Source organism: Lepisosteus oculatus, chromosome 13 (genome assembly GCF_040954835.1).
Source record: "Lepisosteus oculatus isolate fLepOcu1 chromosome 13, fLepOcu1.hap2, whole genome shotgun sequence".
Classification (NCBI taxonomy): Eukaryota; Metazoa; Chordata; class Actinopteri; order Semionotiformes; family Lepisosteidae; genus Lepisosteus; species Lepisosteus oculatus.
In genome coordinates this window covers 9,829,199-9,843,062 of record NC_090708.1, presented here as the reverse complement: position 1 = coordinate 9,843,062, position 13,864 = coordinate 9,829,199, and the positions used below count along the sequence as shown (strand labels likewise).

Sequence of the window (13,864 nt, the reverse complement as noted above, 5' to 3'; positions counted from 1 at the left end):
CTAATGATCTTTTAAGTGAATTTAAAGAATTGGTTTCTCGGAAGCCCGAAGGTTACATGTTCCAGTAAAACGTAGGACTCGTTGCATTCGTTGCTTTCAGCGGACCTCGCTTCTCATTACCATAATCAAAATGAGCTGGGATGCTCTTTTTCCTGTATGTCCCTTAACCAACAGAGGAGGTCACTGGGGCAGTTAATACCTTTACAAGAATTTAATAGGATTGACTAAAGTATCATCTGTTCTCTACTTGTCCGTGGGGCTTAAACCTGACCGTTTTTAAAAGTATTATCCTCATTAAATGCAATAAGACCAAAACCTCAAACTAAAAAAAAGATCCCCTATATTTATCTGTTCTAAATAATATTCAGGTAAAATTTCAAAACCATGTACTCATCACCAGCGAGTATTTACAGCTTTGTTTGGCCCTTTTCAAAAATACAAGCTCTTTAAATCAGCTATGTTTGCTTAATATGAAATGTTTTGTTGTTGTATTCTGACAAAGGCATGGTGCTATTAGGGATCTCCTTTATCATGCAATTCTCTAATTATTCAGAGAATAGCTGTGCAGCATGTTGTCTGAGGTCGAATGTGCAGTCGATTAGCAAAGAGCCTACTTTGCAACTGAGGAGATCAGCACATACTTAAGTGGTTGCTGTAAGTGTATTTTGAAGAACTTTGCAATCATCTACAGGAAACTCAAGTGCTGTAAACCCTTGAAACAGTGAAGAGGTCTTTACTGAGAAAATGTGTAAAAAAATACTCTGATACAGATTCTACACAAAGGACAAGCATGTCCTTTAGCAGCAACTAGGTTTCAGCTTTAAATAAACATTAGATGTCTGTGTTAAGGGAAAAAAAACATCCTTTTTTTCCATACATGTCCTTTTTTGGTAAGACAATAATGAGCACTCCGTGGAGTTTGTTCACATTTCAGTACATTTCTTAGGGATTTTGACGGTGGAGGTGGCCTGTCTTTTCTAATCTTTTTGATGATGTCTTCTCTTCAGGTCAAAACCCCAGAGAAGACGCTAGAAGAGCGCCGTTCTAGTTTGGATGCGGAGATTGATTCTCTCACTAGCATCCTTGCTGACCTGGAGAGCAGCTCACCTTACAAGCCCAGGCCACAGCAGGTATGTAAATCACAAAGACTCCAGAACTGTATCCCTCTTTGTGAAAAGAATCACTTCTTGTACAGCCAATATGGGACCTATCCCACTTTTAAAAAAGGAACATACATATTATTCAAAGGTCATTTTTAATAATCATCTGAGACATTTGTTTTATGGTACCTTTACCATTATTGCATTGTACATTGTACTCAGTTTGAAACTTGATTTTGAATTTCACACATATGTCCATGAACAGGGATTTGGACATCTCTTACCCTGAAGAGGTAATAATTGTTACAGTATACCCTGAAATTGGTACCAGAAGAACTAGATCCCTGTGGGCTGAATGTATAAGCGCCATTCATAATTTTCCCTGCCATGGGTTTGCTTGTTGTCCAAGGGAAGTGCAGTAGGTACAAATGACATATGAGGTACTTTCCCTTGTGAATGTAGCAGTTTAGCATCTGAAGGTGGTAAAAGAGGTGGAGAGGTCCAATTGCCAGCCGTCCTGGGGCAGTGAATCAAGGACAGGACATTTTGAAGTAGGAAATACGCCTTCATGCAGCAACTTCGACTGCTGGCACAGGAGAACTTAATTTTAAAACCATCCTCCATTTTCTGTCATTAAATTTAGCTTCTACCAACATAGTGTAGTTCCCTTAAGGCATTGCATTATCTCTCAAATTAAAAAGCTACTTTTGCAGTTTCATTACACTACATGAAGTAGACCCACTACTGTCAGTGTCTAAGCAGTGTGCAAAAGGAATTGCAATCTGCCATGCTCCACTGCTTATTCAGATCAACAAACATAGCCTCACAATGAAAGAAGGTTTTGCAAATGTTAGGCAATGTTTTAGGAAAATTTACAGAATATCTTATACTTTTGTTCTTTTTATGCTAGAATACAGTTTGCAACATATTGCAATAAATTACTTTGAAAATGTTTAAACTTTAAAAATTACGAATTCATAATTTCGGCACACTTATAAAAGCCTGACAATGAAGGAATGCTGCATGCAGGCAATAGCATTACAATCAGTGAAATGGGAGCAGATGGATGCAGATGAAATCAACAGAAGAAGGGTGGTCATATTTCAAAAACATCATAAAAAGGCTCAAAATGAAATCATCCCAAAGTCAGTTATGTCCAAGTATGGACATATATGGTCTTCATGGTTAATGTTGAAATTAAGAAAGAAATCAGAATAAAGAGTGTGTTTAACAGACTCCATAAAAGGGCTAAGATTCAAAAATGGGAAAAAAAGAGTTTAGCTTGAAAAATCCAAAATATTATTGCAAAAGAGGCAAGCAATAATGCAAATTATTTTCAGTACTACACCTGTGACTGGACTGTAAAAGATAACATGGGGTTTGTAATAATAGATGTTGAATAGTGAATATGCTAAATTATTTTTTCATACAGGTTTGTACAGTAAACAGTGTCAATGACATGTCCCATATTATAGAAGCAGGGTTGTGAGATTTTACCAGAAATAACCCTGAGATTCTACTGGGGACAAGGACAGTTAAAATTAAAAGATTGCCAGGGCCTGATGGTATTTTCCCTTTCACACTTCTTTGAATGCTGGCAGTACTCACTGATCAGAGAAGGAGACTAGGAGACTGTAGTCCAATCAGCCTCCCTACTGTTGCAGGTAATGTTATGGAAATGATTGGTAGAGCTAACATAGAGGAATACAGTACTTCCAAAAAATTGTATTTTAAAAGACAACTAATATAAATTGAGAAAGGGAAAGCCTTGTTTACATCTTACTAGAAATGTTCATACAAACATCAAGAACAGTAAGATTTCCAGAAAACATTTGATAACACCCTGTATTATATTATTAATTAACCTCTAAGTGCAGGTATGTAGAGGTATGAATACCTCTAAATGGGCAGATATAAGCAGTGGTGTACCATAGGTATCAATTTTATGATCTTTTTGCTTTTCCTGATATATTCAATGATTTTTATTTTGATTTTGACACAGTCGATAGTTTTGCGTTTTCAAAACTAATTCAATTTTGAGATCATGCAAAAATAGGTGAAGTGACAAACAGGAACGATTACCAGGAAAAACTGAAAAGACCTAAATCATGAATTGGGCCAACAACTGGCAAATAGATGTTAACATTTATAATTGCAAAGTGATCAACACAGGTTATAGGGACATAAAGTACACACAATAGCAGAGGGGTTCAGAGGTGCAGAAAGGAGTACATGAAGGTGACAGAAGTGCTTATAGAGATGTTTCTGTATTTCTGTATTAAAAGCAATGCAAGGAAGAGATACAAAAAGCACACAAAAAAGCTTAACTATGTAATTAAAAAGTGTTGCACTTAAATCCAGGGATGTTATACTCAGGCTTAAAAATGCACTAGTAACACCTTATGTAGAATACAGTTTTCAGTTCTGGTGGCTTTACCACATAAAGGACACTAGAAGCATAGAGGGGTTGAACCCTTTAAGGGTTCAAAGAAAAGCAACAACAATGGTTCTTGACTTCAGGGAATTGTCACAGGTTAAGAGAGCTAGACCTTCTCGGCCAAGAACAAAAAGAGATTCAGAGGAGATGAGAACCAAATAAATACTGTAAAATCTTAAGAGGTTTAGATAGACCCCCAGTTTGACCCTATTTCGTGCTCAATATTTGAAAAGGGACATGGGTATTTTAAGATGGAGAAGCGGTTCTGTACACAAAGCTGAGGCAATCCTTGTTTGTAACTGGAACAAGCCTCCTAGCCAGTAAATTGAGGCCCGTACTGCGGAAATCTATTTTCTTACACAGACTCATTTGATGATTCTCAGTAACTAAGTGGGAATTTGTTTTGGTTCTCACGAAGAAGCATCTTTCTTATACCTCTAAATGTTTGTGACATACAAGCTTTAGAATTTTGGTTGATTTGGGGTTTCCTTTGCGAGTTGGACTTGATAATTTTGTGGGGTTTTTTCTTGTCATCGATTTGACTCGTGAACTCTTTTAAAAGTACCGTAATAAAAAGTAGTATAGCAGTTTAGCAAATTAATTTCCAAACATACTGCACTGCAAAAAAAATATGCTTCTAGAAACTACCATTTTAAAGAGTCATTTTAGGTTGCCAGACTAGGAATGTATAGAAATGTAAACTTCAAGGAAACAATCACAGTTTTAAAATGGCACCTTTCATCTTTTCCCCTGCATGCTTCTGTATATTGTATGTTCTTATCATTGGTTTCTCTTAGTTTTTGTACAGACTCAATTACTCTGTAGCTGGGGAGGTCCTAATCACTTTGGAATGAGCACTGGGAATCAGTAGCATAGCCCTGAGGTTGTGCTTTTCTATTTGAGTGAGATGAGAAAGCTTTCCAGATAGCCAGATGGCTCGCCTCTCACTGCTCCTTTTAAACTTATGTTAACCTTGGCTGTAGGTTGAACCTTCAGTGACCTGCTGCAGCATGCCACATTACCAAGTCCTACCACTTAGACAGCAGTGATCAACCTGTGCAAGCCAAGCCTGGTTTAACAAGGTTAAAAGCATATGATCACCTGTGTTTTAAACATCTGACCACTATTTACTTAATCAGGTAACTGCTGTATTTATTTCAGTTTTTGCAGTTATATGTATAATGCAGTTGGTACCACCTACATTTGATTTCCAACTTAATTGCATTAAAAGGTTCCCAAAGTGCTTTGTGTAGAAAAGGAGAGGCAATGGGCTAATTTCAATCACTGCCCAGTTTTGGCCCCACTACACAACACGTGTATGTTGGATTACAGGAGCCCATAGTGGAATTTAGCCGATATGACGGAGTTCTATTCTTACAAACAATGCCATGTGATCGTTATTACCCAGAAGTAGTTAAGATCCAAAGGATAACCCATCCTTCAGAAAAGTGTCCTCTATCACAATACTGGTACAACAGGTTTTATAAATTCAAGCTTCAAAGGAAGAGTGTCACTTACTTGTCCACCAGCATCATGATTTTCCTTATTGGTCACCTATCCCAGTGCTGTCCAGTCCCAGCCTAGCTCAGCTTCTGGGATCTGATGCGATCAGGCTCCAGGGTTGCAATATTTTAATATTTGCTTTATTTATGTGGATAACAATCCAATTTATGCTTATTTTCCTCCTTTAGTATCAGCAAAAGTAATATCTGATTTCACAGTGACGGCATGCCATTTGAGATGAGATCCTTATGTGCGTTCCATGTGTTATGCTAAACCGAATACACGTGCTCAAGATAACATGAGCACTATCATTTTTTGCATGCTTGCAAGGGTGTAGGGTTCACAAGGGAAGCTGGTTTTAAAAATTTGGTTTAGGCTCTGGGTTCGGGGTCACCTGGCCTGGGAGGTCTGGCGTACCTGCAAATTGTCAGGGTTAATGCAAGTAGTAGCTGCATTGAGTGACTAGATTGCTCCAGTTAAGTAAGTAACCAGCTGGTTTAGCTCAGGAAAAGAGGAATCCAAGTGAAAACCTTTACCCTCTAGGACCAGGAGTGAACACCCCTGATTTAGTCAATTTGGGTGATAGACCCATGGTGCTAATAATGACACCTGAAAATCAGAAAATATTAAGGTTTGCTGAGTGCTGTTTTTTAGGTGCGAAATGACACTAAGAACACATAATGGTTGCAAGGGCATTATTGAACAGCTAAAACAGCTAAACAGCAAACAGCTAAAAGTGTTGAGGTGGCAAAACAGTTGCATTGTAGTACTGCATAGACTAGATTTCCTATTTTTTACACAGAGGGTTACAATGCACTAATCAGTAGTGGCAGATTATGTAGAAACAGAAACATAAAAAACAGTAAGTAATTTTTATTATTGATCTTCATTTTGAGCTGCACTGTGAAATAATGTAGCTCTCATCATAAGGATTCAAAATGGTGCAGGTTTGAGGTCAGGCCGCAGATGTGTTTGCAGGAAAGCGAAGGAGTAGTTCTGTTTTGATTAAGCCATGATGCTCCTTGACTTGAAGGCAATTTCAGACATGCAGTCGGGTTTTGTTTTATGAAACTCAGTGGTTACTGTGTTCTAATTTATACTCCTGATTAAAAAACAAGCATGATGCACATTCTGTATATTCAAAAAAATAATACAATATTTATTAGTAGGCTCAGATGTCCTGGAGTATTTGAAAGATAAGCTACATTAGTAAAATAAGTGTTTTTGATGTCAAATAGAACTGTACCTTAGTATTTTAGTTCTTTTAATTTACTTAAGAATGTTTGTGTTCACAAAACCCAAAGTATCTGTCATCTTTTCATCAATGTTGTCAAAATTCTCATTTTTAATGTTCTTATTCTCATTTTTTATGTATACTACACAGAAACATAGTTCAGGTATGTTGCATGTCTTAAAAAATATCATAGGTATATAATATTCTCCACATTATTCTAGTACAAAAATTAAATGTGTTTAATAAGCTCAAACTTATTTGCCTATTTAATGCTTATTTAATTCCTATTTAATGGTACTGACACTGTTCGTCACCTATCAAAATGCATGAAGCTTTGCATATACTGTACATGCTCGTATGTGTTCAGTGCTTCAGTTATGCAAGTGCTTGGCGAATAATTCCTAAATAAAATATAGTAAGCGGAGATTTTTGTACATGCATTAGTGAGAGGTACAAGTGGGGGAATGAACTCTGAAAGCTTTTGTCAGTGTTGTTTGAAAAATTCATGGGCACCTTTACAATCTTTAAAGAGCACTGCAGGTCAGGAGCATTCATTCCTTGGCTTGGATTGGTGTCCAGGACTTTGTGATTTTGAACCAGGTCTCTTCTCTGTTTAACAGTACCACATTTCAGGGTATAGGGGATGCTTTCATCAATGTGTAACCATGCAGATAACAAAGCATTACTTCCAAACCTGTCCATTGATAATGCTGTTAAAATGGGTCACTTTCAACATGTTCCTAAAATTTGTTTTCCCATAGGACTTTAAAAGGAGGCAATATATGCTTAGGGGAAGCAAAATGGAAAAAAAAATAATTCCAAATAAGAAGCTGAGGCATAGGGGGTTGCGTTTAATTCTCTCATTGCATTGCTCATTGCTCCCTGTGGAAGGTTTAAATGTATTTCTCTAAACCAACCTACAGATATATTTTAAATTACTTAATTTTCCAATACTGAAATGATCAGCTTAGTTTTAACAGAATTTGTTTCTAAAGATGCTTTGAAACTGAAACTAATGAGAAGAACTTTGATCCAAATTCTTTTTCCTCCATCCACCTTCCCCACTAGAATTACCTTTGGCTGACCTCTTTGAATCCAGCTGCTTGCCTCTGACTTTCATGTGGGTTGCATTATTCCACTACGTGACACAAAATGTCACGCTCTCTTTGCATAACCTTTCAGGATTGATATTCCTGCACTGGCACAGCTGTTCCACTGTATTCTTCCACATGTATAAGCAAAGAGCAGTGAATGTCCTCAATTTGCAGCTTCTGTATTCACTCAATTAAAAACCCAACATACCAAGATCAATTGCTTGCTCTTTATGGCACTCTTCAGAGCTTCTGGGACAGATTCTAGTGGTCTGTTATTTCCTCAACAGGAGTTTTGGGAATATGTACATTTGAAGTGCTGAAGACTTTTAGATCAAGTTGTTATAAAAGACAGTGTGCTTATTATGCTGTCAGAAAAGCATGTTACAAAGGTACTTATTTTATTAATTATTACTATCATTAATTGATTTGCTTGATACTTGTATTTGAAGTGACATGCAAACATGCACAGTATGTACAGTACCTGTTTATACACCTCTTTCCAAGGTACTACAAAAGTGCTCCACCCAGGATTTGAAGCCACAGCCTTCCCATCACGTGACCGGTGTCCAGAACACTATGGCACATTCCTGCATATTTTGTTGGAAAAAGTCGATCAGTATGTCTTTTTTTAGCTTAATGAAATTCCCAGTTAATGGCACAGAGTAAAGTCATGAAATACACTTGTTATATACTGGAAGTCTACTGTATGTCCTTTATTATGAATTAATTTGATGTAGCATTTTGAATTCACTGCAGGCTCACAATTACTATTTCAAATCATATAGTTTGAACGCAAATATAAATTCTATCCAGGCTTTCAGTATTGCAGAAGTGAAAAGGCCCTAGTCCAGTCTTTACACAAAGTAATGTATGGGACATAAGTACAGTTAAGAGCATTGTATAAGATGGGTAATAATTTGTATGATTTTTTTGAATTATTATAATATTACATTTTTCAGCATAGATTGTTATAACCATTTCAAATGTATTAGCTTTGTCTCACTGTCATAAAATTGATATGGGCTGTGGATATTACTATGATGCGATGGAAAAAAAAGACTGTATTATATTTAGATGTTGCACAATGGTGCTGCGCCCCTGGCTTCATATGAGCATTTGTTCCTGCACTCCAGCACAAGATGGACAAAGACAGAGAAGCCCAGTTCATATACAACAGAAAGAACAAATCAGTCTCAGGGAGTGGAGGACGAGACAGAAGCAAATCTAACTACTGGAAAAGCTGCCAGGATGTCATGTTTTTAAATTTTCTTTTTCCACAATTCATGTAGCACATCACCACTGCACCAGTCCTGTAGTCCCAGGATGTGTGTGTTTACCCAGCTGCTTTGGCTAGTGCCAAATACAAGTGATTTGGGAGACAAATTATCAAAATAGCCTCACAATTGCTTGAATGGTACTTTGTATTTAACTGATTACACCAGGAGAAACTTACTGTAACTATATCAGTAGCTGCACTAGAGTGGAGGTTTTTAACAGAGGTACAGTATTCAAAGTTCATGCTGTCAACTAAGATCAATGCAGTGGAATTATATTACAGGTAGAAAGTCCTGTGTTTTTTTTTTTGTGAATCATGAACGGTAGACCACTTTGACCTGAAGCAAAATATATGCGAAAAGAGTTTCCACATCCAGCTCTGAGTGAGAATCCAGAAAAATTGATTTTGTCTGAGCCCTAGCGCAGGTTGAGCCAATTAACTAGAAGTGCGAATCAATATCTTCCGGCTCAGAATTTGAAATCGTCTAAAAGGTAAGCACAGCCCCTCTGTTGGCTGACTGGCCTCAAAGATGGCAGGAACCCAAATTAATTTATGTTAAGATCCTCAGAGTGTGACATAATCAATTTCAGCTTCATTGTCACTAATAAACAGTGGCCCACATCACTGGCCTGTCCAAACATATCAGATCTGTGTTGAATAAAGTTAACAAAAGGGCAGAGATATGTTTGAAAATATCACTCACATCAATGGCTATGGCAGCAGTGCTGTGTAGCCTGAAGAAAGGAGTGCAGTATAACAGCTCATTAAACACAGGCCTTTTATTGCTGTGCATTTAAATCCAGTATGCACAGGGGCTATCATTCCCTCATGGTCAGAAAAGGTTATGCTTTAGCTGTTAAGAAGTATTGTTGCTGAACATTTGGTGCAAATGGCAACAGACTACAAGCCCAGAGTAATTTAATGACAGGCTCTAAATAGATTGTAAATAGGATCCTTTAACATCGTTTTTGTGTTATTTTATGTTTTTGTTTATTTATGGAGTGTGTTCAATAGAAAATTGATAGGATCACAGGTTTCAAGGGGTCTCTACAACATTTTGAATGTAATTTTTTAACCAAATAAATGAATACAATAAGTCCTCTAGGGCTTTGCATGGATGTAACATAGACTTAACATAGTTCTTAACATAGATGGCTTTGTATTTTTTAACTGACTGCCATTTTACTGAATTTGCATGAAAAAATAATACTTATCACTTAATAACTACTCTAATGTATAAGACTTATACTGTACATATGGCTGAATGGAGTATTTTTCATACTTCCAGTCACTTTCCAGTCTAACCTTTTCATTTATCTTTTTAGATCAATGTTTATTTTATATTTATTTTTAATATTTTAAGGTTATTTGGACAATGAAAGTGTCATTCATTTTTGTAGACATTTTCTTATACACTTTTGTTTGCTATAAAAATACTTTATCAGTTTTCATGCTCAAACGTTTCTCATCAAGGCTTTCATTTATTGTTGTTTAGTTTGCCCTTAAAAGTAATGGACATCTGTGTATTCTTATTATTGTTTTATTTCTTATAAATAATGCTAAGATAAGAATTTCAAAGTAGTGTCTGCTAACCTTCAGAGAAAACCAGCAATAGAATGATTTGGTTTGTTACACATTTGAATATTGTTTGAATGTCAGTTGTCATTTAAGGTAGTCAGTGTTCCACAAGGTTGCCACATATTGTGGTTACTTTGTAGTATTTGCATACAGTTGCTTGTTTCCATTCTGTAAATTATTCCTTAGCTTTCTTTTGAATGGCAGTGGTTATTTTATGTACAGTATTAAGCATTCCTACCATGTGTCATACCATAACAGTTCTTGCAAGGAATTGGCCAGCAAAAAGATGAGCATTGTCTCTATTGTACTTTCTGCGTTTGTTCAAGTCAGAGTTTAAGAATTGGCTCAAAAGGGTTTGCAACCTCCTGTCCTAGTGAAACCTGGGGGTTTATGATACACAGTGTAACTCTGAAAACCAGTAGAGTAGTAGTACAGTATTTCATCACTCAGTTAAACGAGAACCTAGACACTGTAACGTTATGTGCTGGTTCTGAGTGGGACATACTGTATCTAGAGATACGATGAGCTGAACACTCATGGTCGGGTCATGTTCTGTCGTCCTAGACAATGGTTTTTTCCTAGCATTGAAACTGAATTCAGTTTGTTTATCTGATGTTGAAAGAGTTTCTCTTACTTTCAGCCACTATATCTGTACTGAAGATAATCCAAGATAGGCTTGCTTAGTCGGAGACCTTGAGTTGGGAGCAGTGAATTATTTAAACAGCATAATACTTTAAATGTGTAGTCAGTGGCTGCTATCTTCGCCAAGATAAATGGACTAAAAATGGATGGATGATGTCAAGACCTTTAAGAAGACATTGTTTTTAACTGCTTGAATGCTGTGGTCAAATAAAATATATGAACAAACCTCCAGTCTCCAATAACCAACTCTTCTAATTCATGCATACAATCGCAATCTTTTTGCACGTTTTAATTGCATCAAAGGAAAACTACAAAATAATTTTAACTTTAAAGTTTAATTGGATGAATTTACATAAAACTTATGGTAAAAACATTAAAAAAACATTTAACTTAATCTTGATGTATAGGTTAACTTCTGAACTTCTGAATTGTTTCTTTATTTTGTAAGTCTTTAAAAGTCCTAAGTTAGAATCACAAGCTAATTTCTCATTTAAATTGTCCTTTGCGTCGAAAAGCTAATACCCTTTTGATGTTTTATTCAGTATAAAGACATTCATTCACTTTTGTATTTTATATTCAAGAAAGTGCACTAAAATAGGGTATTGTGGAATGTTTGAAGCACTCCAGTGTTTGCAGCATGGAGGATTATGAAAACAGTTTGTCATTAGTCTTAATGTCCTATTTGACCACAGTGCTGTGGAAATCTAAAATTACTAAGCACACCCTTAACTGCTCCAGAACAACAACAAAAATATTTTATTAGAGAGGTTACACGAAAGTATAGAAGAGAGTATAGTCCTTATGAAGCCATATTCATCACTGAATATTTACTTTGTAGCATTTTGATAAGATTTATTTTGTTTTGGAGCTGTTAAAAGTATGCATTATGGTTTTTTTTTTCTTTTTAATTGCTAAGGGAAATTAATAAACATGAAAGGAACATACTCATTTCATGGTTGGAACATGATCTGAGAATTGTATTGAATGTGAGGCTTTTGAAATAAACCATTTCTCAGGCAGTTTCTTAAAGATGGCAAAATGGAAAGATCACATTTTAAATAATTTATGACTGTTTTCATATCACATCCAATATTTTTTAGATTAATTACTAAGCCATTTGCTGAGGTCTTTCATGGTCAGATACCAGTGCTAATGTGTCCTCAGCTGACACACACTTAATTCACTGCATTAAGTTGGCGATTTACATAGCTGACAGTAGGGACTACTCTGGTTCTCTTGAAATCCTGAGGTGCAGGGTAGAGCAACACAAATTATATTTAGAAAGTCTGATTACAGATTAAAAACCCAGAATTTGATTTTCTATTGGATATAAGATAGGAGAATCCCTCTTGTCAGTAGATCATTAATTTGGATTTTAGCAGTGAATGTCCTACATACCTTTACTGCTATATGAGACCATAGCTGTAACCACACAGATAACAAGCATGTTCTCTAAGGCCATATCTTTCAGTTCCTGGTCCCATGTGACCTAACATACAGTGCCAGAGAGGTACTGTACAGTTACATTGGGCCAATACTTTTCTCTTCCATTGTTTTGTTTTCAACTCACATGTAAGTGTTCCTCAATGGAGGAGGACCTTACAGAGCTGTCCCCTGATACAGATTCGGTTGAGAAAAATTATTAAGATCAAGATTAAGATCACTTTATTGGCCATATACAATTTCTTACATTAGGAATTTGTCTTTTCGCATACCCCAGCTTGCTCTCCATGAGACACACAGGTACACAGATGGGGAGAGAGAAGCTTGGGGTCAGAGCGCAGGGTCAGCCATTTATACAGCAGCCCTGGAGCAGTTGGGGTTAAGGGCCTTGCACAGGGGCCCAACGGAGTAGGATTCCTCTGCCGGCAACCTTCCAGCCACAGGCACAGATCCTTAGCCACAGTGCCACCACTCCACCCCAATGACTCTAAGGTGTGTGTTCTGCTTTCACTTTCTAAATGTTTGCATCTAAACATGTTTTTCAGATTTGTACGCGTGATTGTGTGTTTTATTTGTACATGGAAATATACAGCACACATAAGCTGTGTGTTTAGTATTTCTGTGCTGTTTTTGCAAAATGAGGACAGTCTGTATTGTGTACGAGAGATACATCCCATACAGTTTTTAACTTGCCTAACCCTGTTGGCAGTGCCTGTTAATTTTAGTCACAGGGCAGAATTTGCAAAATAGCAGTAGCAGTAAATTATACTCTTAACAAAAAAAATACCTTTTCTGGTATTGAACCTAGGCTAATGTATCCATTCAGTTCTCATTTGTCTTTGCAGTGCTCAAATATTTCTTAATGCTTCAGGTCAATTCTGTTGCATGCAGTGTTGGCACTATTTTTATAGCCTATTGATTTGGACGATGAGAATGAGGAGTGTTAAAGAGATCATCCCTAGGCTACGTGCTACAAAAGTTTTATTACATTTATTAAACATTAAGTTCCCCGATCATAGATTAATATAGCCGCAGTGTTAGTGTTTCACAGGCAGGCAATTCAAAAGTATTCCTTCATTTTATTCAAGAAGTATTGATATAAATTGTAGCTTATGAACACCCTTCTTCTCAAGTATTTTGGAGTGTTTCAGAAACAGCAATATCTTTCAAACTAGTTATTTTGAAACATCCTCAGTCAAATACTTGTCATTTCTAAGAGCCGCTGAACAGAAAAAGACAGGAAACTTAGTTCCCTTTCCATTAATGCAGAAATTGTACAGTATGACTTGTGGTACTTGTGGAGTCCAGGAGTAACATAATTCATACCTGATGTAAAATTATATTTCTTTAGAAGATGCTAGATGAAATTATAAAATAAGGAATAATTGGTAAATTTTGATACTGGAGAACTCTACTAAACATGTACATTCCTGTAGTTTACATTCACCAATGTGTTCATGTCCTTTGTACAGGTAAAATCCATGACCAGGCATACAGGTAGTTAGCAAAGGAACAAGTAATAGTTTATTCCATGCTGAAAAGAGAAGAAAGAAAACA

General features: G+C 36.4%; 1 protein-coding gene across 2 annotated transcripts in view; it reads left to right on the top strand.

Annotated features, from left to right (window-relative positions):
* The window catches only part of lpp (LIM domain containing preferred translocation partner in lipoma), a 198,717-nt gene that overhangs the window by 101,364 nt on the left and 83,489 nt on the right, over window positions 1-13,864 (top strand). For both annotated transcript variants that reach the window (XM_006637649.3, XM_015361266.2), the window contains exon 5: window positions 1,008-1,130. In XM_006637649.3, the coding sequence (XP_006637712.1) occupies window positions 1,008-1,130 (123 nt within the window). The remainder of the gene's footprint in view (window positions 1-1,007; window positions 1,131-13,864) is intronic.